Here is a 26,845-nt window from a genome sequence, read left to right as displayed (position 1 = left end):
TGACATGAAAAGATATGCAGCCCTCTCTAAAAAATACAGAAAAATCAGTTAAAGAAAAACCTAAATCACAGATAATTGATAATTCCTTGAACAAAGGAAGAACAATCCCATCATTCAGTCTCAAAGTCTTTATTCACCTCCTGAAAACAATGTTACAGTTTATACAGAAATGACAGGCGTCACTGCAGAGGGCCAGTCAGGGGTTAGTAAAAACCAGGACATTTGAAAAAGTAAAGAAAACAAAGAAAAACTAAACAAATATCACTAACTTTGATTATGATAATTTTCTAGTGTTTAAACAGACTCATGGTTTATGACAAAATAACACCAATGAGGAGACCGGTGATAAAATAAAATGCACACACATAACACATAACACACACACACACAGCTGTCCACTCCCACACCGTTTGGTCTCCCGTGTGTGCAAACACACATACAACCTCACAAGCTCATTCTCACATGCATTCATACAATCACCCAAAGCACAACACAAACACAATATTAGAATGTCAAACACAGATTTGGGGGGCTGATGTGTTGGAGACAGAGAAAACTTGTAGCGAGGTGCTGTGGGGACATTAAAGGCCTTTTACCGATACCCAGGACCGGGCTGGGTGTAGCCCTGGCCAAAAGGGGGGCGGTTTCGGGCATAGGGGTTGGCACCCCCAGGGGGAGGGGTGGCGCCAGGCGGCGGGGTGTATCCAGGACGGGGCTGATAACCCCCTGTGGCCTGGGAGGTTGGAGGCAGGCTGTAATTAGCTGGCTGCTGAGAGGCCTGGGATGTGTAGTTTTGAGGCGGAAATGCTCCGGGTGGGTACTGGGTGGGTCCTTGGGGAGCAGGAGGCTGTGATTGGCCGGAAAACCCCGGAGCGGAGCCAGGAGCACCAGCAGCCTGAGAGGTTGGGGCGGGGTAATTCTGGAACTGCTGCTGAGGAGGCGGAGCCTGAGGAACACCAGACTGAGAAGTATAACCAGCTGAAAAAAAAAAAAAAAAAGGTTAAAAATAATGTTTTAAAATTTGATTATTTGCATTTTATTCATATTAATGCACTAAAGAAGTCCACTTCCAGAACAACAATTTACAGATAATGTACTCACTCCCTTGTCATCCAGGTTAAACATTTCACAATTTTTCTCCATATAACAGACTGATATGGTGCCCCGATTTTGAACTTCCAAAATGCAGTTTAAAAGCAGCTTCAAATGATCCAAAATATAGTTGTAAACGATCACAGCCGAGGAAGAAGGGTCTTATCTAGCGAAATGATTGGTTATTTTCATTGAAAAAAATACAATTTAAATACTTTTTAATCTCAAATGCTTGTCTTGCCTTGCTCTCCCTGAACTCTGTGTATTCTGGCTCAAGACATTTAGAGTATGTTAAAAAACTTAAATTTTATTTTCTCCCTCAACTTCAAAAATAATTTCAAAATCATCCTACATCGCTGCAGAAGTACCAACACAGTCTTTGCAAAGTGAACATGCAAAGAAGATCAAACACCCTTAACAAAAAAGGTAAAATAGCCATATAAGAAGATTTTGAAGTTGAGGGTGAACATGAGATGGGAGTTTTTGGACATACCCTAACTGTCATGAACCGGAAAAAAACAGTTCAGGCGGAACGAGACAAGAAAAACATTTGACATAAAAATAACCAATCGTTTCGCTAGATAAGACCCTTCTTCCTCGGCTGGGATCATTTACAACCACATTTGGGATCGTTTGAAGCCGCATTTAAACAGCATTTTGGAAGTTCAAAATCGGGGCACCATATCAGTCCATTATATGAAGAAAAATCCTGAAATGTTTTCCTCAAAAAAAAAACAATTTCTTTATGGCTGAAGAAAGAAAGACATAAACATCTTGGATGACAAGGGGGTGAGTACATTATATGTATTATATGTGGACTTCTCCTTTAAGAATTAGTACATAGATAATGTAGTAGAGAACTCATGAAAGCTTTACCTTATTTAAAAAAAAAAACACATTGTTTTATACATATTTTGAACTATGGGGGGGCGGGTAGCAAAAAAAAAAAAAAAAAAAAAAAAAGCTATTTATTTATTTATTTTTGTAAACTCAAATGCTGGGTTCAGTTGGTTGGGTCATTTTATTAATATTTTCATTATTTTTTATATTTTTTACCCAGGTGATGGGTAGTTTTTCTGATTGAAAACATACAAATAGGACAGTGATGATAGATGAGTAGATGATAGATCATCCAAACGCTTTCAGTCAGTGGCAGACGGACCATCTGTGTGGAGCACAGCTCCTGATTAAAGATGAGGAGAAATGTCTGACCGACTCATATTAAATGCTTTATTCGGAATCCAAATGAAGTAGACTTAAATAGATCCAAGTAAGTCCACATGGCGCAATGGGTGAAGATAGCAGCGACTTTGCTGAGACAAAGCACACAACCAGATTATCTGCACTCTAAAAAATGCTGGGTTATTTTTTTTTTTTTAACCCAAATGCTGGGTTCAGCTTGTTGGGTTTTTTTTTATTGGGTCATTTTTAATATTTTTTACCCATGTCCTAGGTAGGGGTTTTTCTGTACTCAAAAAAAATAACAAAAAAACAGCTTGGCTATTTGTTTTTAACCCAAATGCTGGGTTCAGCTTGTTGGTCCATTTTATTGGCTTATTTTTTTATGCAGGTGCTGGGTAGTTTTTCTGTAACTAAGCTGCTGGACCATTTTTAATGGGTTATTAAATACTGGGTTATTTTTTCTACCCAACCGCTTGGTTAAGCCTGTCTCAGCTAAATAAAAGTTTGTATACATTTTATGTCATTTATAAAGTCTTCACTGTGCTGTAATTATTATATTTTTTACGCAACACAACATATAAGGACAAGATGTCAGTCTTTTCGCATGACTGAAACGGCTTTTGCCTTGCATAACATAAATTGAATTTATCTGCTATAATACTAAATTCAATTTCATTTGATGTTAAAACGTTCTCTACTCTCAGTACTGTTTGTTTATGGGCAGGTATAGGAAAGAGACCGTCACGGCATCTTTCATAAATACCATTATATTAGTGAAAAATGATTACGGAGTACAGTTGAATACACTTAAATTAAAATGCTACTTTTAAGTGCTATATTTCAAAAATACTTGTTAAATGAGTTTAAATGAATGAAGTATTGTAAACTACGCTGTATTCACCCAAATAAATTCAATTTGTCTTATATTTTTCGTCCATAGGTGTTCTTGCTTAATAATAAATGTTCATCTTTTAAGCCCACTTTAAGCCAGCAATATAATACTTTTTAAACAACAGTTGACTTAAATAAAACATTTAACATTTAAAATAACCCAGCATGTGTTCTGTCGAATATTTACCCAGCACTGGGTTGCCAAATAATCCAAGTTGGTTGCCACCAAATAATGGCGCCCCCCCAAAGTCCAAAATATGTAGAAAACGATGTGGTTTTTTTAAATAACGTAACTCTTATAAAGGTTTTCTACAACATATTTTGGTAAGACACATCATTTATGTTATTAAGCCATACAAGTCTTAACACCCACGGTTCTCTTTAAAGCTGAGCTCTAATTTATGAAGACATCATTAGTAGATTTAAAGTTTTAAAGGATTACCAGGGTACTGCATCCCGTACTGCTGCTGGGGTCCAGCTGGCGGAGGGTATCCACCTGGAGCCTGGTACTGCTGATACATCTGACCTGTTTAATTAGAAAACATATTTTAATACAACATAAATTCTTTTTTTTTTTTCCACGTTTAAGATCACACTGTTAAGGGAGGGAATTCCCATAAAAATCCAGGACATAAGCAATCAGCTTGTGGATCTTAGCGAGGATATCCCACTGTTTCATCATCAAACATCTGAGAAATATCTGGGACACAAGGGAGTCATAAACATTAAGAACTGATCTTTCTAACTCTGTGGCAGAATATATTTTAATGTGGGATATCTGGCATGTTACTCTGGAAGATCAACAAAAAGAGCCAATACAGAGAAGCTGATTGAAAACATACAAATAGGACAGCCTCATAAAATTGAGCAGATGATAGATTGTCCAAACGCTGGCAGTCAGTGGCAGCCGGACCATCTGTGTAGAGCACAGCTCCTGATTAAAGATGAGGAGAAACGTCTGACCAGCTAATTTTAAATGCTTTATTCGGAATCCAAATTAAGTATACAGCACACAAACAGATTATCCAAAGTTCATAACTGTTTGTGTGTATCGCACTAAGAAACTAATGAGAAAAGGCTGTGTGTCTGTGCATCCCTGTGCGGCAGATGATGGGAACAATAAAGCAAAGAAAAGCATCATAACTCCACGCAACCATGGAGACCATCCACACAACCTGCCAAATCTAGAATAGCTCTGCACAATTTCTCATGTGCGCTGAACTTCTTTGGAAAGAGTGAGGGGGAAAACAAATCCAATGGACGGGTGGAGAACAACATTACGCTCTTGACTTGAAGGCCATTCTGGTTCATTTTTCTTCCGCTGGACACATTCCCAAAAGCCTCAGTTAGACGACAACATCTGCAAAGTGATTTTTTGCTGCAAACAAATACGTTTTGTGGGGGTCTGTGTACGACTGTGAGAGAACATTTGTAAGTACAGGTTTGTGACCTTCCTTCCAAAGCAGCATGACCTGCCAAATCGAGAACTGTCCTGCATTTCTCATGTCCACTGGACTGACGTGGGCGTTTTTTGGACAGAAAACGAGGGGAGATATTTCAATAACATCATACTCTGAATTCACTACAAAGACTTCAGAGCCACATGACTCCTTGTTCATCTTTCATTCGCTGGATTCCTTTCCAGAAGCATCAGAACAGAACATCTGCAATAAGGATGTGCAAAACTGCTATCCTCTAAATCAACTGGCCAGTCTCTACAGACTGTTTTCAGATTGTATAATTAGACAGGGTCACCTGATACTGATCAGACATGTTTCCTCTACGTAAGACTGTTTAAAAGCCATGTCATTCCTGATCACTCTCTACATCTGATAAAAATCCTATTTAAGAATTCTTTCGATACAAGTTTTAAAACAGGCTAGATTTACCATCCATAGTAGCAGAGGGAGGTTGTTGGACCCCTGAGTAAGCTGGGGGAGCCTGGGGAGCCACAGCAGAAGGGGGCGCTGCAGAAGATGAAGAGGCAATACTGTCTGGAGTAGCAGAGCGCTCCTCTGCAGCAGCGGTGGCGGCTACAGCTGGAACTGGAACGCAAGGAAGAGCAAAGGAAAAATCAGGTGGCTCCAAAGCTACAATTTAAATGGAAAATGGCATCAAAGGAGAAGTTCGCTTCCAGAATAAAAATTTACAGATAATGTACTCACCCCCTTATCATCCAAGAAGTTCATGCCTTTCTTCCCTCAGTCTTAAAAAAATTGTTTTTTTTTGTGGAAAACATGTCAGGATATTTCTCCATATAGTGGACTTCTATGGTGCCCCGAGTTTGAACATCCAAAATGCAGTTTAAATGCAATTTCAAAGGGCTCTACATGACCCCAGAAGAGGAAGAAGGGTCTTATTTAGCGAAAACGTTTTCTAAAAGTAAATAAAAATGTATATACTTTTTAACCTCAACTGCTCATCTTGTCTAGCGCTGTGTAATCCGGGTCAACACAGTTAGGGCATGTCGAGAAACACCCATCTGATTTTCTCCTCTAACTTCAAAATCGTCCTACATCACTGTTTTACCTTTTTTTGGCGTTTGACCTTCTTTGCACGTTCACTTTGTTAACACTGGGTCGGTACTTCTGCAGCGATGTAGGACAATTTTGAAGTTGGAGGAGAAAATGAGATGGGAGTTTTTCGACATACCCTAACCGTACTGACCCGATCGTTTCGCTAGAAAAGACCCCTTTTTCTCGGCTGGGATCGTTTAGAGCCCTTTGAAGCTGCATTTAAACGGCATTTCGGAAGTTCAAACATGCAGGCACCATAGAAATCCACTGTATGTGATAAAGTTTTCCTCAAAAAACAAATTCTTTATGACTGAAGAAAGAAAGACATTAACATCTTGAATGACAACAGGGTGAGTATGTTATGTTGTGAATTTTTGTTCTGGAAGTGAACTACTCCTTTAAAAAGCAGATAAACACAACTGTGATAGCACATCAAATGAAATCTCTATTAATGCAGAATGAATCTATAAACCATTAAAAAATTATGATCTATGTCTTTAACCCAGGGTTCTCACAGATACTGCAAAACAAAATTCCAGGACTTTTGAAGACTTTTCAATCACTACGTTTTTGGTTTTCAAGGACTAAAATCAGAGATCTCACTTATCAAACAACATTGTTATTATCTTTTAAATTCTAATAAACAAACTATAAAAACAAAACTGTACAAATAAAGTGCAGCACATGCAAAGCAAGCCATGACTGTAGAAACTTTCACATTTGAAAGGATATTATGGCATCTATGGAAAATTAACACTAATTTCATATATACTGACTTTTAAAAATTCAAGTACTTTTCAAGTACCTTTTCATAAATATGGCTGTTTTCAAGGACTTAAATTTTCAAAAAGTCTAATTCAACTGCTTTAATTACCCTGTTAATCAAGTAATTTATCGCAATAATCAATGCAATGGCTGAAAAAAATGTTCATTTAGAAAGCCACAACTAAGCTCTATGAAATGTGTTTATGCATATGGTACCTTGGGCAGGTTCTTCAGACAGGCCGAATGCAGAAATGACATTCTTGTTGACCTCTTCCTGGTTCTTCAGGGGGTCAAACGCAGACATGCTAGCAGCACTGACCGGAGGGGCCTGCTTCATTGTTGAATCTACTGCCTCATTTACACATTCTGTCACGCAGAGAACAAGACAGCTTTAGTATCGCCTGTCTTCACCTCTCAAGGCACACTTACGAGATTCAATTGTAAAGAGATGAAAAGAATGAAAAATGTGTCATCACCCTCATTCTGTTCCAAACCCATGCAATAAATGTGGTTGCATTCATTCAAATGTCACATCAAGACAGTTCTGATGCCAAATTATTGCTTTTCACCTTAAATAAAAGCCTTTACAATAAAAAAAGATTGTCATTTGGCTTACTGTGATTAAAGCACATTTTTTGAGTTGGTTTTGACTGTATGGTGAAGTGCAGCATGAACACTTGTCAAAAGATCTTCTTTGGTGTTCCACAGTACGAATGAAGTGTTATAGGTTTGGAATGACATAAGAATGTGTAAACAACATTTTCATTGAACTAACCCTTTATGCTTTCCCCCTAAACAAGTTTTTAAGAGAGATTTTATGTTCTCCGAATATTTTGGTTAAAAGATATGAAGAACATGAGAATCTCACTGGGAGAGGTATGTACCGGTTTCTGGGTTGGTGCTCTCTGGGACAGACTCTGAGGGGGGCTCCAGGCTGTCCAGCAGGCTGTTAACTTTATTCCTCAGATGGATCAGTTCTCTGCGCAGGTGCTTCACCTGAGATGACTCCAGTGGCCGAGGCTGCCCATTCACTGTGAAAACACAAACATTATTTTTGACAGCAGTAGCACTTTGTTCTAACTAGTCAAAATGCATCTGTCCATGTTTGTTTTGTCCTAACCAGCTGCCAGGCAATGACCGCTTGGTTTCTATTTTTGTCATGTTTTCTATTATCCAAACCCCCATCATAACATATTAAACATCAAAAGTGTTCTGATTTGCTGTGATTGTAATTTCACGCAGCTTTTCGCTTACAATGCGGAGATAAAAATTACTTAACGCTGGAAACTTGGTTAGGATGTCAAAGTCAACAAGCGAACAGCAACATTAGATCATTTAGATAGCCAGACATTGTCTATATAATGAGGTAATCCAGAGTTTTGGCATTGTGTGTGGGTCTGGAATGTTTCTTTCTTAAGGCCATATGTGTGAGACCGGTTGCCACTTGAACCGCTCCAGACTCTTCAGAGATCACACGAGCTCTAGCAGGCGTTCAACCCAGCCCCTGGGCGCCAGTCACACGTTTGGGATGCATACACGCACGTGATATTACACAACTATGAACCAGCGCATTTGAGCTCTTAAAATCTTCCCAAAATTCTCTTTAACTAGTCAAAGCGTCCAACATAAGGGCAGGGCTACATTTGCTAACGCAAGGTCAAGACATGACATCATCTGGCTGGAGCATAGAGGCTTTGGACAGTGCAGAATGCAGACTTGACCAAAAGTTATTAATTTCCTTTTATTAGGAAGAGAAACACATGTATTATGAGCTGGTACTCAGATCAGTTCTTTCAGATCACATTGTCTTGAATAGGAGCATAAATACAGGATTTTCTTAAACCCACACAGATTGCAACTTCTGATCTTGGCTAGGCTTGCCAAATAAATCACAGTGTAAAATAGTGTATAAATCAAGCAGGCCAAATCTACAGCCTCTGCAGCATTTACGATGACACATTTGAAGAGTAGTCTGCACATGCTGAGAACTGGCAGTGACGCTGCAGTGCAGATGTACCTGCGTGAGCCAAATATCGCTAGAACAGAGCATGACGTTATTAGGCAACTAACCGGGTCTGATTTTCCTCTCTTGAGAATATTTGTTTGAGCCATGTACCCGTTAAAAAGAGTGGCTTTTCAGCACAGCTCACGTGATTTAGAGCAGACTTAAAGTCTGTAAGATGATCTAATCTATCTTGAAGGAATAGTTCACCCAAAAATGAAAATTGCTCTCTTTATTTACTCACTACGAGGTTTTTCCAAACCTGTACGACTTACTTTCTTCTGCAGAACACAAAAGACGACATTTTGAAGAATTCTGGCATCCAAACAACATTGGATCCTACTGACCTTAAAAGAATAGTTCACCCAAAAATTAAAATACTGTGATTAATTACTCACCCTCATGTCGTTCCAAACCAGAAAAACCTTTGTTCATCTTCAGAACACAAATTAAGATATTTTTGATTAAATCCAAGAGCTTTCTGACCCTGCATAGACAGCAATGAAATTACTATGTAATTAGTGTACAATGTAATTATTGGACTGTTTTACAGATATCCTTATTACCTTTCTAAGCTTTGAACCTGGCAATTGTGTTGCTGCCTATGCAGGGTCAGAAAGCTCTTGGATTTAATCAAAAACATCTTAATTTGTGTTCCAAAGATGAACAAATGTCTCACAGGCTTGGAACGACATGACGGTGAGTAATAAATTACAGAATTTTCATTTTTGGGTGAACTATCAATTTAACCATAAGGTTTTGTGTAAACTCTCTCTTTAAGTCAGTGGTTATTGTTGTATTTTAATGCTAGTTTTATTATAATTGAAATCATTTTAAATCATCATGAGGCCCGTTGCACCCTGGTTGAGAACCACTGTTTTATGTAAACCCTCCTTGTTTAAATATCCAAGGCCTCTGGGCACAATTTGTGTTCTTAGAGAACATAAAAAAATATTCTATCTGTTTAGAGTACTGAATTCTATCTGTTAACATCTACGATACGTTTAAAATCCATACGTTCTATTAACCATATTAGAGACCCGACAAATACTTGGACACCCAAGATCTAAAGGGTTCACCACCAGATTTTAATTTTCCATTGACCCCCTTGCTGATAACCTTACAAAGCCAAACACATACTACCAGGTCAAATCTTGTTCTGTTGTGCCCTCTGCTGGACATTAGAAGCTGCAGCTGTGCTATCCCACAAGAGAAAAACGACATCTCCTGGTTGGATGAAATATTACCAAGTTCAGCATTTTTAAGATTAAAAGAGCTTAACTCCGCAATATTACACCACCCAGTCAATGTGGGATTATGTGCTTAACAGAGAGTCCTTTTTAACCCAAAGGTTACAGTACAACACAATGTTTTCTGGGTCACAAAGAATACTGAGAAATCAAGAAGCTTTAACTTGATATGCCTCTTTTATTTTACATAAAACACCATTTAAATGACATAAAACAACTTTATAGGCCTCGACTACATTCTACCTGATAAAATATTTTAAAGCTGTAACTATAAAAAGTGTATGTAACTCACATGAGCTGCTTGGTTCTGTTATTCTGTAAAGGGACACTATGAGCACTGAAGCGTTTTTGGAATATGATCTTCCTGCAGGTAAGATAAACCTACACATGCTCACTGACCTTAACTCTAGGCATGATTAGCACTGATGAGAACAGTGTTGTTGTGCCTGTATCTTTAGCCTGTTGTCGTTTATAACAAAAAATAACTTGTTTATTTTACAAACTGGGGGACAACCAACAGCAATAAATTTACAAAAAAAGCCTAATAGGCAAGTGGGGTGCGCTTCACATTTTAGTTTTTAAAGCACATTACTTAAACTATGTTGTTCTACATTATACTTTTAAGGTGGGACCACTTTTTAACACTTATTAACTTCTGGTTATGCATTACATAATTGGGTATTTAAATACTGCTACATGTAATTTGTGCTTTACAAGTTACAGCACATTCCTTTCATGCTCCTTTCTGGTGTATTTGTGCAGATATATTCCTTAATGTCATCATGAGCAAAAACCCTTAAGCAGTGTTGGTTTCTTACCAAAAAGAGTGAGCTTCAATATTCTACTGCACTGGATTGCAAAGGACAAATCAGAACTGTCAAAGATGGTGATAAGGTCATCATCTGGAAGAGAGCAGAAAAACTAACAATGAAAAAGATACCAGAGAATGAATGCAGTACTTGAGGTTAAACCTCAAATAAAACTGCACCACATGTGAGGGCAATAGAAAGTATGAGATCTTATTAAGAAGAGATTTTATTAAGAACATCTATAGGTTTACTGATCATAGTTTCATACTACCTCACTGATAAATAATTGTTAAATATACATGCATGCATGGTAACCTTCGTTAAGTTGTTAAATTTATAATACATGCATGTTTTATAAAAACCAAAAACTAAGTCCAAAAACTGACCTTCATCCTTATATTTGATAGTGACTTCATCACTGCTCTGGAGCTGCCCACGAAAGACTCGCTGCATCATCAGCAGGAGCTCGTCGTAGGTGATGTCTTCATTGTGGATGGGGATACGGCGGATATCATCGCCCAGCTGAGCTTTAATGATCAGCTTCCCACTCAGGTCCAGCTGGCCATTCATACTGCTGGAAGAAAAAATACAATTTTATTTCAAATACTGTGTCTGATATATTAATAGATCAATTAAAAATATGGTTTTCATCAGAAAAGACCAATGTTAGTAGCTTAAAAGTAATGTAAGCAAACGTAAATGAGACACAAAATTCAGATCAAAATTTAAATTAAATGAACAATACTCAAAGATTACTGTCGAAAAGTTTTGACAGCTGACATTGCACTATTAAGACGTTTATTAAAGAAGCAGGCCATTTATCACTATTTAATGCATCACATGCCCATCAGACGTCATTTGATAGTGCCGGAATAAATTGAAACCAAACACACTATCAGAACTGCAGCAGTGATAGAGTAAAACCAATTACATAGTTTATTAAAATACAATTATTAAGTTCTTAAAATCAGAAAGACAGAACTCAACTTGCAACACAACAGTTAACCTTGAAATCTGATAGCTGTAACTCAATGAGTGTCGTCCCTCACCGCTAACTCCGCTGCTTTTGTTATGGATATAAAAATGTCAGTGAATGACTTGCCTTGACTCATCATAACTCAGGTTATATCTGAACAAGTGCTACCGTACATTACTGTGACACATTATAAAAGTCTAAGGGTCATGAGATGTAAGATGATTTGGCACATGTAGATGGCCCACAATCTTTCTCAACACAGACTTTGACCTCAGACATGACTATAGGGAGAAACATTTTAGAATATAGATCACTATACAAACAATCTGAGTGTGTGTGATCAATCAGGGCCAATCTCATCAGAAAACTTGACTCTTCCTCTGATTAGTTTACTTACGCATTCTAGTATGTAGACAGCATGTAGACAGACCTGTATTTATCTCATACGGATTTTAATGACAGCCATGACTAAAAATCTTGAGCTGCTGGACCAATAAAGTAACTGTCTGCTTGGCAAACTCTCAATTAAATGCATTTACTCCGTTCTTATTTGTCAAGAAGCATTACCATTTTAACTCCTTGTATGATTTTGCCATGCACATGAAGGGTTTCTCTGGTTGGACATGTTAAACAGGGCAGACAACAGTTTCCAAGAACAACACCCGATCAGCTAACTCAGAAAATCATATTAAACATCGTTTAGAAGAGCAGAAATGTGTTTTTTTGGATCTCATCACGCATCAGGCCATTTCCCTTCGCATCAGCATGACGTTTAAATGTCTTGCCAAAGAGTGATCCATTTAAAACATCTCATCAGGCCTCGTTCACCTGATGATGCAGCAACTTCCTGCCAAATAAAGGTCTTGGACGTGACAATTCTCCCGGCGTAAAAGAATAAAATACTGTAATCAAATCTCAGTTAAACTACAGCAACGCTTATTCCTGTGTTTTAATTACGATTATTTAACTACGCCGTACTGTTGTTTAAAAACTATTGTCTCTCTTGTTTTCTTTTCAGCTTGCCCTAGTTTCTCACAGGCTAAGCTAAGCTAATGCTAGTTTGCTTAACAGCCGGCTAACTCCTAATGGTTCATTTCCAGAGGTGCCCTAAAAAGTCTAAACTGACCGTATAAAAGTATGTTAATGTTTTTACGAGAGTCCCCCGCGTCTATACCTGGTGGTTTGGATGTGTCAATCCCAGCAGCAGCCTGTATGTCCTGGACTTCAGCTGAACGACGCCTGACTGACTGATCGGAAACGCCTCACAGCGACCTGTACGTGGCAAAACCACAAACGCGCATGCGCGCTATCCAGACACCGCTTATAGTGTTTTGTAAATTTAATTACCACTCATGAGGCCTACATGGCGTCTGCATGCAGTTTGTTAACCAAAATAACATAGTATATATTTTATATTAAATGAATCAGTTCATTTAAACACATAAAACCGACTGATGTTTAACTGATTTTATTTTATCTAGCAGAGGTTCCTTACGAGCTACATAATTGTCTCTTGTGAAGTTATATCGCTATATAACTATAAAACGTTTATTATGAATTTAAACCCTAGTGTTTGCTAAAGATGCAATGGGGTCTAATAAGTTATTTTAATCTGAAATGTTTCTCTGTAGTCTGTTGTGTTGGTTTTACAAATTGTGTTTGGGTTAGCAAGCATTGTTTTTCTTAAATTAACCCACCACAAATAATAAACAGCTTTTACGTTACGTTTTAAAAAAAACTTCATTCTAGCCAATTGCACAAAGCTTTATAGGTTTAAAATTGAAGACTCTGTTCATGTAAGGTAAAATATACTACATTACCAACTCCTAGTCTATAAAAAATAATTTGTGAAAGTGTTGTGTCAGAAGCAGATTTCCACAAACAATTTACAGCTTAAATCATAAAAGAAAGTATAAATTCCTATTAATAATGCAAGCTAAAAGACAAGTAGAAAACCTATGACAGACCACGCTAGATTTTTAAAATCAAGCTTAGAATGAAGTTGTCAGTTTGAAATAAATTACGAAGAAATATTTAAAGAAATATTTTATTTATAAAGTATTAAAAATGATGTGAATGGCTTTGTATTCTTGACATGGACTAAACAATTTGTAATTAAACAGAATAACATGTTAAAAACAAAAAAATAATGTAAAAAGTAGTGCTGTCAAACGATTAATCACGACTAATCGCATCCAAAATAAGTTTTGTTTACATAATATATGTGTGTACTGTGTATATTTATTATGTTAATATAAATACACATACATACATATATTATGTATTATGTATATATTTTGAAAATATTTACATGTATTTGCATTTATAATCATATATTGAGATTACATATAATGTAATTAATATATAAACTACATTTTTCTTAATGTATACATGCATGTGTGTGTATTTATATATACACAATAAATATACACAGTAAAACATATATTATGTAACAAAAGCTCTTATTTTGGATGCGATTAGTCGTGATTAATCATTTGACAGCACTTAAAGGTAAACATAATTTAAACACGTGAATAAATGTAAAATCCAGATCTTAAGCTTTGTTGGCTTACAAATGTATATATATTTAAACATTTACAATTATTGCATGCATTGTACAGTAGCAACTGAGACAAAAGAGGGTGAATAAATTCAAGTATACGACAGCATGTTTATTTCTTCTTCTTCTCTTGTGTTGAGTTGAACCAGGCATCCAGAAGCTTCTTGCTGTAGTAGATTTGCCATGCATGCACCTGAATAGCAATCACCATGAGTAGATACATCACAGACACAGCTGAGAAACCAAAGATAAACCGGTAAGCTTTTCCGTGTCGGTACAGCTGCTGGGCCAGTGGGAACATTTCCATTGCACCAAAAATCAACGGTGCCACTGAGAACAATCCAGCACTGATCATGGAGATCACCAGATAGCTGATGTTGTTCTTCGGCATGGCCAGGGCTCCAATAAACGTGGGCAGGAGACTCAAAAGGTATGGGTACTCCCACTGATAGGGCATGGCCACCAGATCATGTGACACCAGATTGAGATGACTAACAACCACCTGAGCTGCCACCAGTATCCATATGAAGAAATGCACCACGGTGAGCTTCTTTATCTCTGATTTTAATGAAGCACTAAAAGACATATTCAAAGTTAAATACATATTCTGATATATACATATACGCAGTTGACAGTATAAAGGTTATAGTTACCTCATCTGATAGTGAGATGCCACTTTCTCTCTGTGTTTAAAATCACTCCCATCAGTCCCTGCAGCTCTCGGGCCTGCACGTGATGCCATGGCTGATTTCCAGATGACTGTATCAACATGTAAACAAATGTTATTTACAGACCCAATACATAACATAGCCTAATAGTTTAGCGAATTGCAATTGTTAATGTACAGAACATACATGAATTGCAATAGAAATATCTCAAAATGATAAAATAAGGATTTGAAATTTAATATATGAAGTCACACAATACATGGACAATACTACACTAATATCTAATACAGGGGCCCAGTATAGACAGCTTATCCCAACATCTGCGCTATGTAATGGTCAATTTACATTCAAATCTAAACCCAATTTATAAGCAAAGCGTGTGAATTTCACACGTTCACATGTAAACATGCAAGGTGAAGCCAGGAATATATGTCTGTTTACATTAATGAATTAAAGGCATCAAAGAAGTGGTCTATTTAAAAACATACAGGTACATCTTGCCGGCCGGTTTCCGGATAAAGGATAAAATGACCGTTTGAACTGGCAGACGGATCACTGTAAATTAAAAGAGGTTATTTTATGCGATGCGCCTTTTAATAAATGACTTACCGTATGAACTGATGAAAGGCTCCGAAAGCGACAATGAGAAGATAAGATGAGCAAATGTTAACACAAAGGATTTTTATCAATGAAGGCAATAATATGTTGCTCATGCGCACAACAGGGCAGTACAGAATCTCTCCGCCCCTCCTCGCAGTGTGATTTGACAACAGCACAGCATCTCCGTCTGCGCATCCTCAGCATCACCGAGTACAGAGCAGGATGCGTTCGTTTGGCTAATGAATATGAATTAGGTTCCAGACCATTCTGATTTCCGGAAAGAAGGGAACGTAACAGCTGGCGAATCAATCCTACTATGGTAAGGGCTGGGCTTATGAATATTAATTAGCTTATAGGCCTATCATAGAACTTGAGCATAATAAAATGAAAATTCATGAGCCAAGCTTTCGCCATCGTTTTTTAATGACTAAGGCCAAGTTACCATAGTATTTGCATTAATAATTAGGCTACTATTGAATAGTATTAATGGCAATCACTGTCCACCTTATTTTTCCCATAAGAGCGGGTGCAGCCATTTGTACATTTTTTGTGTCTAGCTTCCGGTCTCATCCACTTCCATTTTTTCTTTTGCTGCACCAAAAGCTCGTTTTGCTGCTTGATATTGCAAACTGGTGTGTCTTACCATATGTGACCCTGGACCACAAAACCAGTCATAAGCGTCCATTTTTCAAAATTGAGATTTATACATCACCCGAAACCTGCAAAAATAAGCTTTCTATTGATTTGTTAGGATTGGACAATATTTGGCCAAGATATAGCTATTTGAATATATGGAATCTGATGGTGCAAAAAAAAATCAAAATATTGAGAAAATCGCCTTAAAAGTTGTCCAAATGAAATACTTAATAATGCACATTACTAATCAAAAATTAAGTTTTGATATATTTACAGTAGGAATTTTACAAAATATCTTCATGGAATATGATCTTTACTTAATATATTAATGATTTTTGGCATAAAAGAAAAATCAATAATTTTGAACTATACAATGTATTTTTGGCCATTGCTACAAATATACCCCAGCAACTTAAGACTGTTTTTTTTGTCCAGGGTCACATATTATTTTAATGTATTATCTTAAATATGAACACACTGGTTTGTAGTGCAAACTGTTTTACCATTTACTGCACTTCAATATTCTTCTCGTTATTGCCTTATGGCGGATTATGAACCGGACGTCTAACACATTACCAGAAAACAAAAAAAAAAAAAATAAAAAAAAAAAAAAAAAACTTTACCAGAAAACAGCATTATAGGATGTAGGTGCAGAGGTTAATTGCAGTGTTACTTTTTATAGTACATATTCTCACAAATGGTAATATCTTAAATGTAAATGTTTTAATCTAAATATATATAGTATTCTTCCTTACCATATGGCATGGTTAGCAAATTCCCCATGTGAAAATACCTAGGTGATGGTTTTTGGAACATATGTTATTTTCTGTTATTGTTACAAAAATAGGATACAAGAATCTGATGGACATACAATTATGGATGTAAAACATCTTTATTAAAAAAAATCAAAGAAAAACTCACAAACAAAGGGAAATAATAGGGGGTTGGAGATACAGATTTTCATTGAATTAGACAATTTTAGCACCATTGTTGAAAGTGACCGACATATAAAAACAAAGGTTATTATACAATCAGTAGTCAAAAAAAAAAAAAAGGTAACATTTCATCCAACAGTTGAAAAGCCAGCAGTTGAATTCAGTTGGGTGGAAATGAAGGAAGTGAAATGATATATATGACTGATAAAAGTTAGATTTAAAGTATTGTAAGTAAAACTAGCATTTTGATGATAGTTCACAATAGAAACAAAAGTGGTCTTCAAACAAATTATTATGTAAAGTTTAATCTTTCTGGGGGGCGGAGAGTTTGGCTAAAAGAAAATCTAGCACACATACACATGCTCTCTTGTGCACATACACACAGACATACAAACACACAGACATACAAACAAATTCTCACTTTGGTTGCAGTTAACACTGCAGTTGTGTTATAATATTACAAGTGTGCAAAACCTTGAACATTTTTTAAAATCATTAATAAAGAAAATCTAACATGATATGTGACGTTTTTGAAAAACTCAATGGCTTATCTCATTTCATTTAAGCGAATACATTAGTTATCATGCAAATGTCATTAAAATAGTGTTTTAAAGCATGTATACTCATGTTGGATACCATCAGTTAAACAAATACATAAATACATTACAAAAACAATCTTTTTAAAAATCTGTTTAAATGCAGTATTGGATTGAATAGACTTACTACAATCTGTGAGAGTCTTTGTGCAGGTTGTATCGTTATAGACACAGTATTCTGTAATTTAGCATTGCATATGCTCATACAGTCTGCAGACTGATATTGTTATGTTGAGTTTAAAGGAGCTGTTTCTATGAGTCTTCTTTCTTCCCTGTGAAAATGTACTTAAAAATATTGACACTTTTTAAAAGTCAAACATTTTAATGTCAGTTCTTTCTTCCCTCTTTCTCCTTAAAATTCTTTATCTTATTCTTGCGGTCTACATCGGGTACAGTAAAAAGCCAGAGAAGGAGGAGTGGACATACTGTCCTGCATAAAATCCAGCTGCCTGGTCAGATGGTAACTGCAAATAAACTGTGTCTCCAGGCTGTAATGGAATCACAGCACTCCCAGATGCTTGATCCAGAATCCTTTCTTGTACTCATCATATGTGTACATAAGTGGCTCCCCATTCCTATAGAGCCCAACCCATACATTGGCACCCTTGCAGTGGACATGATAGGCAAAATAGTAGATGCCTGGGAGGTCACAGGTGAACACACCGGTCTGAGGGTTGTAATTCTGACGCCCGTTATACAGCAGTTTGTCAAGCACTATTGGCGTGCCAACTGGAGGGAATGGTGTGGTCAGCTGGGCGGTGAAAGCAGGCATCTCCAGACCATTGGCACCCATCATATCACCCCCACCTGCATACTTCCCTTTCTTGTACCCACCAGTTTTCACACCATCTATGGCAGGGCCCATCTCAGGAAGAACACCCATCAGGTCAGGAGAAGGAGGGGGGCCTGGGAGTCCAGGAGGTCCTGGTGGACCTGGGAGTCCTGGCTGACCTGGGGATCCATTTGGGCCAGGTGGACCTGCTGGACCAACAGGACCAGGGATTCCAGCAATGCCTTCACCAGGTGGACCAGCTTGACCTGGTGGACCAACTTCTCCCTTTGGCCCGGGAGATCCAGGAGGCCCAATTGGTCCTCCTGGCCCTGCAAGTCCTGGAATGCCTTTAGGACCCTGTGGTCCTTCAGGCCCGGGCTGACCAAGTTCTCCTTTAAGACCAGGCAAGCCAGATGGACCTGGGGGACCAGGTAGACCTCTGCTTCCTCCTTCTCCTTTGGGACCTATGGGTCCTTGTGGTCCTCTTGGCCCAGGTTCTCCATCTTCACCTTGGAGGCCTGGTTGGCCAGGAAATCCTGGAGGACCTGGCTGCCCCATAGGTCCAGGATCTCCCTTGGCTCCTTCTGCACCTCCCTCTCCTTTTAGTCCAGGGGAACCAATTCCACCTGGTGCCCCCACTGGTCCTGGAGGGCCTGGAGGACCAGTTTGACCAGGGGGACCTGTCATGCCTGGTTGACCATCGTAACCTTTCTCTCCTTTTGGTCCCTGAGGACCAGGAAGCCCTCCCATCCCTTTGTCACCCTTTGGGCCGGGGTATCCAGGCTTGCCAAATCCAGGTAATCCAGGTTTCCCAGGCAGCCCTGGTGGTCCTTGTAATCCTTTGTGGCCAGGTGCACCTGGCTGTCCTGGTAATCCTTTTTCTCCTGGAATTCCAATACCAGGGGCACCTTGTGGTCCTTGTAGGCCTTGTCCGCCAGATGGTCCCTCTGGACCTGGCTCTCCAGGCTGTCCGGGTTTTCCTGGCATACCAGGTGGACCTGCTACACCAGGAAGCCCAGGCTTACCCACTCCTGGTAATCCTCCTTGCCCTGGAGGGCCAGGTGGCCCAACTGGCCCTCTTGGCCCTAGTGGGCCTGGCTGTCCAATTCCTCTGTCACCTTTAGGCCCAGGTAATCCTGGGAGACCAGGAAAACCTTTATGTCCTGGCTCTCCCTTAGCCCCTGGCTGTCCTGGTAATCCTTGTCCACCAGGCTTTCCTATTCCTGGTAGGCCGGGGGGTCCAGGAGGGCCAGGTGGCCCAGTCATGCCTGGTTGCCCCTCTTCACCTCGGGGTCCCTGTTCACCTTGCTGTCCAGGCTCCCCAGTACCTCCTGGCTTCCCAGGCATACCTGGCATTCCTGGCTTACCAACTCCTGGAAATCCTGGAGGACCAGGAGGTCCTTGCTTTCCAGAGGGGCCTTGTATACCAATACCTTGAGGCCCAGGAGGTCCTTGGGGCCCAGATGGACCAGGGGGCCCTTGCGGTCCAGTCTCTCCTTGAACACCTTGCTCACCTCTGGGAATGGTCTCACCTTTGTAAGGTAAAAGCAGGGTCAGTACTACAATGCCATGTATACCATATACAATGTGACCATAAGTGCTAGGATAAACAAGTTTTCATACCTTTCATATCTTTGCCTTTGTTTAGGTGCATTGGTAGGTCTTTTCTGTAGTGTGGATATGGCATGTGTGACATATCCTTTCCCATGCCCATGTGAGGCATCTGTGGTAAGGGTTGATGTTGTTGAGGATGTGGCTTATGTCCATAATATGCACCTCCAAAAGCTGATGGCAATAGAGCCAGTTGCATCAAAGCTAGTAGGAAAGCAGCCATGGCCATGGCCTATGGGAAAAAAAAAAATCAAAGAATTAATAATTCAATCAATATTCAGTTATCAATTTATTATGCAATTTAGTAATAAATCAGTAAATCAACTGGTGACTGGCTCTTTTATTTAGAAGGCAGGACTTATTCCGCCATATTGCACATCAAGGTTTCCACCATTCATAAGTAATGTAAGTGCGCCATCTTTGCATATTTAACATCTTTGAAGTAAGCTCAGCTATAACACTGATGCTCTCCCAGGCCTTTCTATGGACTTTCTATTTTTAAAAAGGTTGGACACAGAGTCTCATTCTCTCACAAAACAAAACAAAAACATCAACAGTTTTACCCTGAAATGTAATCATACCTATTTTACAATCATTTCCACATTTCCAAGACTTCTTTACATACATTTATATTGTAACATTAATTAATAATATAACCCTACATTTAAATGTTAAAATCACCTCCCATAATTATGCAATCTTCTAATACCATCTTCAAACTTTTTTTGATTTAAGATTAGACATGAGTTGCTCAGGTATCTAAATTTAGCCTATACTCTTAAACAAGACCTTACTTTTAAACTGTAAGAGCAAGTCAAAGGACAGGAAGCAACCCGTTTACTGGAATTTCTCACGTCTAAGAATCTCTAGGGAAGTTCTCAGGAACTAGAAAGAAACATTCAGTAATTTACCTTTCACACTTCAAGAATCCCAGACAGTAAACAGTGGGTGTTCATGTATGCTTACATTAAATTTTATGTTTAATGTTTAATGTTTAAATATCTTGTTACATGACCAGTAGGTTTTCATAGCACATTGATGCTTTATTTTTTTATGAAAAAAACTAAAAACAATACCAACTTAGATGTGAATGAAACAAAGATTGCCTCAGGATGATGGGAGTGATGGGGTTGACCTTTGGCCTTTTCTCAGGCTGCTGAGAATCACACAGATATGCCATGGGCCATCTTGGTTTTCCGTTCTTTGAGACGTAATGATATAGTTTCAGGCCAAAGAGCTGTTTTATGATGACCTATACACTAAGCTGATTTAGCATCATGTAATGCAAATAATAATGTTTACTACAAATCAAAAGCTTGCTAGAAAACCATTAACATTTATATGTGCTATTAGCTAATTAATTAAGTGTAATGTATGAAATCAGAAGATTTGACAGCATTTATTAAATTATATGGTATAAAGCATATAGTTTTATCCAACTATGCCCAATTATTGTTGGCTACAACATTGTTAAGAGCATAATAATCAAATCACACACATTCTGAAATGTGTATTTGCACATGTGACATTATGTTAAATTGTGAGTGAGTTTTTTTTTTTAGGTCAGATCCATTTGCATAAGAGTTTGCATCATGCTAGTTGCATAAGAGAAAAGAACCGAAGGAAATAAAAAAGAATGAAGAGATGAATGTACACCAAAGCTCCTTTCTAGAAAGTCTACAATGTCTCCGGACAGCTATTTCGGGCATCCAAGATCAAGTCCTATCTGCCTGAAAAATCTTTAAAACTGCTTGCCCTACTCGCTTTTAAATAACATATTTCAAATCAGCAACAAAATCTGACATGAACTGTCCTATTAATGGTGTTTCTTATGCTCAAATAGAGTTAAAAAGCTTATATTTTAGAATGAACCAGCCAATGTGCATGTTCAGTCCTAAGAACACATTTCAGAACACTATTTTTATTGGCAACCGGAGCTATAACAGCACCTGCAGTGATGCAGTGACTTTACCAACTGGTGACTGGCTCTTTTATTTAGAAGGCGGGGCTTATTCCGCCATATTGCACATCGAGGTTTCCACCATTCATAAGTAATGTAAGTGCACCATCTTTGTATATTTAAAATCTTTGAAGTAAGCTCAGCTGATGAATGAGAATATCACTGAGTGAAATGCTGATGTAGACCTTTTTACCCTTAGCTGGCCTCTTTTCTCTCTTTCACTCTCTCTCATGCTCTGCTAGGCCTTTCTATGGACTTTCTATTTTTAAAAAGGTTGGACACAGAGTCTCATTCTCTCACAAAAAAAGCACAATCAAAACAGTAAACAAGTACAATGTGATGAAGAGGAAAGGCACTCATTAAAGGTTTACTCCACCCCAAATTGAAAATTTTGTCATTAATCACTTACCCTCATGTTGTTTCAAACCTGTAAAGCTTCGTTCCTCTTCGGAACACAATTTAAGATATTTTGGTTGAAAACCGGGAGGCTTGTAACTGTCCCATTGACTGCCAGGTAAATGCCACTTTCAAGACCCAGAAAAGTATTAAAGACATCATCAAAACAGTCCATCTGCCATCAGTGGTTCTATCTGAATTGTATGATGCAGCGAGAATACTTTTTGTACGCAAAGAAAAAAATAATGATTTTATTACACAATGTGCGCCGGATACGCTATTTTCGTTAAAATCAAAGCGTAAATATACATAGAAAATGTATCCATGTGGTGTGGCTGACACAGAACAGCGTACGTAGTTTGTGTCAAGCAGATGCTCTCCAAAATGGTGCTCAGTGATGAGACAATTTGTTGAATAATTTTTTTTTTTTTTTTTGCGTACATAAAGTATACTCGTCGCTTCATAAAATTCAGATAGAACCACTGATGGCAGATGGACTATTTTGACGATATCTATCATACTTTTCTGGATCTTGACAGTGGTATTTACTTGGCAGTCAATGGGACAGTCACAAGCCTCCCGGTTTTCATCCAAAATATCTTAAATTGTGTTCGAACTAAGCTTTTATGGGTTTGGAACACATTGGGGGTAAGTGGTTAATGACAAAATTTTCATTTTGGAGTGGAGTAACCCTTTAGCATAAGCACTAACATTAACATTTTGATTAGCTAGGCATCACTGCAATGACTAGAACAATGTACTTTCTACCTGTGATCATTATAACAACATATTGTCATAATTATAATGGAAAACATAATTAGAAAGAAATAAACAGTTGTGTGCACTTTTACCCCAATTCTGCCAATTAGTTAAAAGAGAAGTGTTTTGATGGTCTAAACATATACTGTAAATTCTAATGTCCTGAAACCTTGACACATAATAATAAACTCACAGGAATTTTAGAAATGTATATGTCAATGTCCATATTCAAATGAAAGCATCAACAAAGGTTAATATTAGATATTTCAGTGGTACTTTAATTAAATTATGGCATATCATAAGTTAAATATGGCACATATTTATCATAACTCTTGGCTTTAGTTAATAGTGTTTTGCAATAAACAAAATTACACTAGCGTTCAATTATTATTAATTTTATTCAGCAAAAGTGCATTAAATTGGTGAAAAGTTACTCTAAAATTACAAAAGATTTTCACCTCAAATAAATGCTGTTCATCAGAACTTTTTATTCATGAAACCTGAAAAAAATCAATGTTTCCATAAAAATATAAAGCAGCATAACCATTTTTAAGATTGATAATAAGAAGAATTTCTGAAAGATCATGTGACACTGAAGACTGCAGCAATGATGCTGAAAATAGCAATAAAATATAACCTATTTTAAATGATAACGTTTTAAAATATTACAGTTTTACTATATTTTTGATAAAAGAAAAGCAGCCTTAGTGAGGATAAGAGACTATGCAATAAATAAATACAATTTTGAACAGTAATATATAGATTAATTAATAGTGTAATATAAGTTTCACAGTTAACCTTCCATAATTATGCAGCCTCCAATCTTTTTTATTTAAGATCAGACAACTCTGATAAAATTAGATGCCAACTCTGTGGCATCTAAATTTAGCCTATACTTTTAAACGTGACCTCTGAACCCAGTAAAAATGAAAGTCCTCCATGCTATTTGTGAAATGTTCTTCTGGAATCCCATTGCTTCAGTAACTGAACACATGAACACCTCAGCAAATAAGTCTAGTTAAACACTCACATTCAGCTTCTCACTGAGACCCAGATGGCCAGCAGTGTTTACAGAAATTCTTCCTTGCTCTTGTTCACCTAGTCCCTCATTCTTCTCTTCTGTCTTTCATTTCATTCAGTCTCTCACGCCCTTCTCGCCCATCTTTACAGTGCAGTGCGTTCACAAAGAAACACATAAATCATCAATGACAACACTATTATTCTGGCTCTCTATGGGAAGAAAAGGAGAGGGGTGATTCTTGGTGCAAACCAAGGGAGGACTTCAAGATGCAGTAACCCAACAGATTCTAGATTATCTGCTGAACTAGTTGGTTAATATTTCATTTTGATTTTACTACATGACATATTGAGTTACGTTCAGTTATTTTAATATGTGAGAGGAATGGATTTACATGAGAGACAAGAAACTAGCACATCTATAGGAAAGTAGATGCCAACAATCAATTACAAATTTAAAGGAAATTATTATCATTATCATCATCATGACTGTAACAAAATTGTATATTACAGTTCAGTCCATACTGAATCGTTCCATACAGACACAACTAAATTTTGGGCAACCGGACAGATGACACAGAGGCTGTACTATCACGTTTGTCTTGTGGCAAACCAATCAAAAGATGCTTAAAGAATTCATGTGTCAGTCAACCTACAGAATAAGTAAACAGTCAATGTCTCATTTTATCTACTGAAGGATGTAGCAGGCAGACTACATTGTGAACTGGGATTCAAAACTCCCAGCCCAGCTGTGAAACAAACAGGCCTTTCTGAGGTAAAACAGGGTCCTCATTCTGTCTAAGCATCTGCTGGGTCACTTACAAGCATTTTAACAGCTGAGCGTTAATAAGAGTGAGAAACACAGCAAGGGTCTGCTAGCCTCAAAGTGCATGTGTGGGGAGAGAAGAATGTCTGTAGAAGAGAAAGAATATATCTCTCCTAGATTAATATATTAGATTTAGAAAAAGATCTGTATAAAGATTTATATATTTAATGATAACTTATGTACAGAAATTCTGATACATTACAATATTTATGATTAATGACACATTAAAATTTCACCAATGCAGCACTTTTCAAAATAGCAAATAAATCAAACAAATCATGCTGGTATATACTACATACATACTATGACCATTGTAAACATTTATGATTGATTTAAGAGCTCCTTTCCATCTATCATCTACTCACCCAAGTGTAGATGAACCCATGGAAAATTAATACACGGACATGTCTTTTAGTTTCCCTTATCCTTTATTAATTTGAATTAACATTTTGGATAAATTGTAATGTTTCTCTTCACCTGTTGTCTCACGTGTAGGTTTGATGACACACTAAAGTGTGATACTGAAAGTTGATTGGCTTTAATGGTTTCCTCCAACAATGGCTGGTTATATTTGCAGAAACAGGCAAATTTATATTATTATTTTCTTTTTAGTATTATTCGTAAGAATTAATATCCAACAATAATATAGCATAAGAGAACTTGAACAAGCGGGGCAATACAGAAAGGTAGAAGGTAGCTCTTTTTTTAAAGAGCTTTATATTTAAAAGTTATTACACAGTACACATATCTGAAGCATGTACTTTGGAATTCGTTTTGAAGGAATCTCCTTTTGGCTGCAAAATCTGATCAGTCTAGTGATAAGAGGAGACCCTACGCTGTCAGCTCCTTTAACATGTAGCAATGAAACTACTGACAGAAGGTTTGCATGGTAACTTGCCATATATTATCTGATTAATCTGCCATTAACCTATTGTTAACTTTAGTTACTTAAAAGTCTCATTAATAAAACAAAAACAATGCGATTCACTATTACCTTCCGAAACCATTAGACTGTCAATCACAGTTTATTTCTGTTGAAACAATGACAGGCTGCCCTTCACATCCCATTGTGCCTCTAACGGATGCCTGCTTTGTATTCCTCTCACAACTGAGAGTTAAACTAACAGTCCACTATCAGGTACACACTATCACAGTCACACATGTATGCAAAGATGCCATATGGCTGCCACCAGGAGAGGGAGCTAACACATTATCATAGAAACTGCCCACCAAACTTGTTATCATGCATTAAGATGTATTTCTGCTCAGTATTTCTAGAATAAATTTGATATGTATAAACACATGAATAAAGTTGTCCGTAAAATTGTACACTAAATACACATTCATGAGTGTTTTATAAACTCTTTTAAACACCTATAATAATTAAACAAGCTACAAATCAGTTATTGTGTAGTAAAATTAATCAGCTTATATGATAAGAACCCACAATTTTACATCTTTGCCTATTATAATCAATGCAGTGAAAGTTTCATTTTGATATTCAACACGCAATACCTGATACTGACACAGAATTATGCTAAATAAAGTGTGCAAAATCTATATTTAGCTGTATATCTATACTCACTCGTCATCACTTGATCATCATTTTTGCAACAGTTTTGCAAATTACAGGGTGCATCCATAAGCATCAAGACAGTTACAGATGAATAAACTGATTAATATATAAGTATATTTCCTTACCTTTCCTTTGAATGGCCGCAGGAGGAGATAATCTCAAGGATTCTCAAGCTCACACTCAGAAAGACCCTGTAACACACACCTTGACCAACTGACCAATGTGAACTGGACTTAAACAAGATACAGAGTGCAGACGGCCACCTTTTATCCACAGCAGGGTGGAGTCAGAGAGCAGGGGAGGGAGAAGAGAAGCAGATGGAGAGGGAGATTGCTACAGTATGGATTTACATGTGACAGTATAAAGGTGCAGTGTATTCAGGGTAGACACTGACATTTGTTTGATTTTCCAAAATCGCTGTCTAGTGATGGGCAGCTACACCCTTACTGT

General features: G+C 37.6%; 3 protein-coding genes across 4 annotated transcripts; all 3 read right to left on the bottom strand.

Moving 5' to 3' along the window:
• Positions 1–113: 113 nt before the first annotated feature.
• On the bottom strand, positions 114–12,781 carry tfg (trafficking from ER to golgi regulator). Of its 2 annotated transcripts, none has more exons than XM_051118922.1 (8): positions 12,658–12,781; positions 10,894–11,081; positions 10,517–10,600; positions 7,331–7,477; positions 6,663–6,812; positions 5,055–5,210; positions 3,608–3,691; positions 114–978 (listed from the first exon to the last, which is right to left on the bottom strand). In XM_051118922.1, exons 2-8 carry the CDS (start codon positions 11,075–11,077, stop codon positions 593–595), a joined length of 1,191 nt encoding a protein of 396 aa, XP_050974879.1. In that variant the 5' UTR covers positions 11,078–11,081; positions 12,658–12,781; the 3' UTR covers positions 114–592. The 2 variants fall into 2 exon arrangements, with proteins under 2 accessions (XP_050974879.1, XP_050974878.1); XM_051118921.1 differs by having other exon boundaries at positions 10,894–11,078; positions 12,658–12,765.
• A 780-nt stretch (positions 12,782–13,561) lies between these two features.
• jagn1a (jagunal homolog 1a) lies at positions 13,562–15,513 on the bottom strand. The gene is made up of 3 exons (XM_051118506.1): positions 15,321–15,513; positions 14,697–14,802; positions 13,562–14,618 (listed from the first exon to the last, which is right to left on the bottom strand). The coding sequence occupies exons 2-3, from the start codon at positions 14,783–14,785 to the stop codon at positions 14,156–14,158; spliced, it is 552 nt and encodes a 183-aa protein (XP_050974463.1). The 5' UTR covers positions 14,786–14,802; positions 15,321–15,513; the 3' UTR covers positions 13,562–14,155.
• Positions 15,514–17,634: 2,121 nt separating this feature from the next.
• Positions 17,635–26,604, bottom strand: col8a1a (collagen, type VIII, alpha 1a). The gene is given in 4 exon segments (XM_051118504.1): positions 17,635–18,007; positions 18,010–19,782; positions 19,874–20,093; positions 26,521–26,604. Coding segments are annotated over 3 exon segments (2,139 nt in total). The 5' UTR covers positions 20,091–20,093; positions 26,521–26,604; the 3' UTR covers positions 17,635–17,858.
• Positions 26,605–26,845: the final 241 nt, after the last annotated feature.

This window comes from Labeo rohita, chromosome 9, assembly GCF_022985175.1.
Source record: "Labeo rohita strain BAU-BD-2019 chromosome 9, IGBB_LRoh.1.0, whole genome shotgun sequence".
In the NCBI taxonomy this organism is placed as follows: Eukaryota; Metazoa; Chordata; class Actinopteri; order Cypriniformes; family Cyprinidae; genus Labeo; species Labeo rohita.
The sequence above is the reverse complement of the archived record's forward strand: the minus strand, read 5'-3'. Positions and strand labels throughout refer to the sequence as shown.

Coding starts and splice junctions, on each gene's coding strand:
- tfg (XM_051118922.1), bottom strand. CDS start 11,077: ATGAATGGCCAGCTGGACCTGAGTGGGAAGCTGATCATTAAAGCTCAG. Junction 5,211..6,662: donor GTCTGAAGAACCTGCCCAAG/GTACCATATGCA, acceptor CTTGCGTTCCAG/TTCCAGCTGTAGCCGCCACC. Junction 979..3,607: donor GTACGGGATGCAGTACCCTG/GTAATCCTTTAA, acceptor TTTTTTTTTCAG/CTGGTTATACTTCTCAGTCT.
- jagn1a (XM_051118506.1), bottom strand. CDS start 14,785: ATGGCATCACGTGCAGGCCCGAGAGCTGCAGGGACTGATGGGAGTGAT. Junction 14,619..14,696: donor GCATCTCACTATCAGATGAG/GTAACTATAACC, acceptor TATGTCTTTTAG/TGCTTCATTAAAATCAGAGA.